Here is a 2615-nt window from a genome sequence, read left to right on the forward strand (position 1 = left end):
CCCTCCTTCCCCTACCCACTTTGATGCATTTTTCAAATTTCGCCTTGGGGCGGAGTTATCTTTTCACAGGGGGGTAAGGTACACTTTGAGCCACTTCAATAGTTTCAATAGTGACTTTTTTTTAAAGAGAAGAAGAAAAAGAAAGAGAAGAAACAGGAGAAATGTAATGGGGAAGATTGAAAGAGATTGTAAAGAGAAGTAAAGTAACAAAGTATTTGTACTTAGTTACTTGACATCTCTGGATATTATGGTAATAAACTCCTGTGCAGAATTAATATTTCCAGTCTCAGAATGGATGGCTGCACTGGTTGCGCAAAACAGCAGCTTTGCATACATGCGCGCGCGCGCGCGCGCACACACACACACACACACACACACACACACACACACACACACACACACACACACTCGTTCCTCCTATTTTTACTTGGGATTTTTTTCTCACTCACATTATATTTGATTCATTATTCTACTAAATCTAAAATCATTTCTCAGGGGAGGTGTCTCACTTGCGCTCAGTTCCATGTTAAGTGGGATATATAAAAGAAATGTGCGTGGATTCCGGCGTACGCACGGTTTGATACATCTGGATTTTTTTGTGCGCAGTTTTCTGGATTTGACCGTACGTCATGTTTCAGTAAGAAATCCACGCAAGTCTTTGCACATGAGGCCCCTGGTTTTTCCTGCAATGGATTTTTTCTTCCCTGCTGGCATGGGCCAAGATGACAAAGCGTGGTTCAGGGAACATGAGACAATTTTCACACATGGGTTGGCTGCACAGAGTCCAGACCCCATGAAGAATCTTCAGAATATGCTGGAAAAGGTCAGACTCGACCATCATCAATGCAAGATCTTTGTGAAAAATTAATGCAACACTGGATGGAAATAAACCTTGTGACATTGCAGAGGTTTATCGAAACAATGCCACAGCAAAAGTGCCATAAGCAAAGCTAAAGACGGTCCAATGAAATATTTGTGTGACTTTTTTTTGGCCGGCAGTGTATATTGTTTCTTTTCTCTATCATTGTAAAACACAGGACCCCTGTGGCTGTAATTTTTAAATACTATTAGAAACTTGTGAAACTWCAAGTATGACCAATAAATATTTATTTTACTGTTCCATCTTTAAAATAATCCATTTGCTTTACAAATTCATAGTAGCTACTACTACTACCAGGGAAGTCGGTTTTATACGTTAAAATGTTCTTGTTTACTTCTGCCTGTGCTAGTACAGGTTTAGGCTAACTCAAGCATACTACCAGCTACCACAAAAGAGACTGGTTTATAACCACATCGGAAAATAATTAAATGTATTATGGTTTGTTGAGTTGATCAGATCACATAAAAAGGATTTATTTGTCTTGAATTCAAGCATGCAGTCTTCACAGAGCTTCAAACATGAAAGCTAAAGTCACCACATTAGACATAGCAGTCACACTGACACTCTGCCACAAGCACACAAAGAAGCGCTCGTATTCACTCTGTTCTTAGGACCCAATAACTGTTTATTCTTTGCACATACAAGGAATAGAATTGGGATTCATCACAACACCAAAATAATATTAAATCACAAATACTAATAAGTTACACTAACACTTCATTTTTTTCTACCTTGTCCACTCTTACGGAATAAATGGTATGTTGCAGCAGGAATATCTGAAATGTGAACAACAGTGACAGTTACACAAACAAAGATTAGTAGTCTAGCACATCATGAGTGTGTTTACAATGATTTTAACAGCCGTGACTCTTGTATTTAACCCGACTTGAGCAAGCCCTTATCGAGCTGTAAAAACATTTCATCCTTCAGTAAGAACGATGCCTTTCATTAGAGAACGATGATAAAATGCCTCTGTTGTAGCGCTCATATAAAAAGTGCAGACATTAACTAGTATATGGTGCAAAATTCTTATAACTTCTGGGATTAAAAGTGGCTTCAGCAATATAAACACAGTTATATATTTGCCTCCATATAAAAATAAAATTAGCAGTACACAAATATTGCACACCTAAGGAGTTTGAATTTTTCAGATTATTGATAAGCTATCAATAAAATGTACAAACAGGGAAATAATAAACATTCTGGCAGTATAAATAAATATTTGGATCGTCAGTTTTTGTTCTATGCAGCATGGTTATGGCTGGGGCAGAGGGGGAGTCACGGCTGCCAAGGTGAAATGGATTAGGGCTGTGTGGTGGGTGAAGGTCACGCTGGAGCAGCAGGTAGTTGTTGCGAGCCCCTCAGTGATGCTGGGCATCCTGTTCCCTCTGGCGACAGCCCACAGCAGTGATGAGAGCWGCTCCCTTTCCACTGCCGTCCTCAGACAGCAGGAAGTTCACGTCACATTTGGGAGCTAGTTCTTTCACTGTCTGCAGGAAGACCCGAGAGAAGCTGCAAGAGGAAAACAAAAAGAAACTGTGTTTACCAGGTAGTGCACTWCCCAAATCTGAGATTTAAAGAATGTAATTTTCAATATAGACAACAAGCATGTCTGTGGTTTAGGTTTGACAACAGACAATCACAAAGACTTTGTCTGAACAACTGAGTACACTGCAAAACATGTCCACCTAACCAAGTTTTAAAACCTTATATCAGCCAAAAAGTCTTTTTGATC

At 39.4% G+C, this 2615-nt stretch overlaps 1 protein-coding gene across 1 annotated transcript in view; it reads right to left on the minus strand.

Moving 5' to 3' along the window:
• Positions 1-1484: 1484 nt before the first annotated feature.
• Positions 1485-2615, minus strand: part of LOC106528469 (hexokinase-1) — a gene marked incomplete in the record, with an annotated part of 72819 nt that continues 71688 nt past the window's right edge. The window contains 1 exon segment of the mRNA XM_014023643.1: positions 1485-2392. Coding sequence (XP_013879097.1) covers positions 2242-2392 — 151 coding nt within the window.

This window comes from Austrofundulus limnaeus, unplaced genomic scaffold, assembly GCF_001266775.1.
Source record: "Austrofundulus limnaeus strain Quisiro unplaced genomic scaffold, Austrofundulus_limnaeus-1.0 Scaffold383, whole genome shotgun sequence".
NCBI classification, from domain to species: Eukaryota; Metazoa; Chordata; class Actinopteri; order Cyprinodontiformes; family Rivulidae; genus Austrofundulus; species Austrofundulus limnaeus.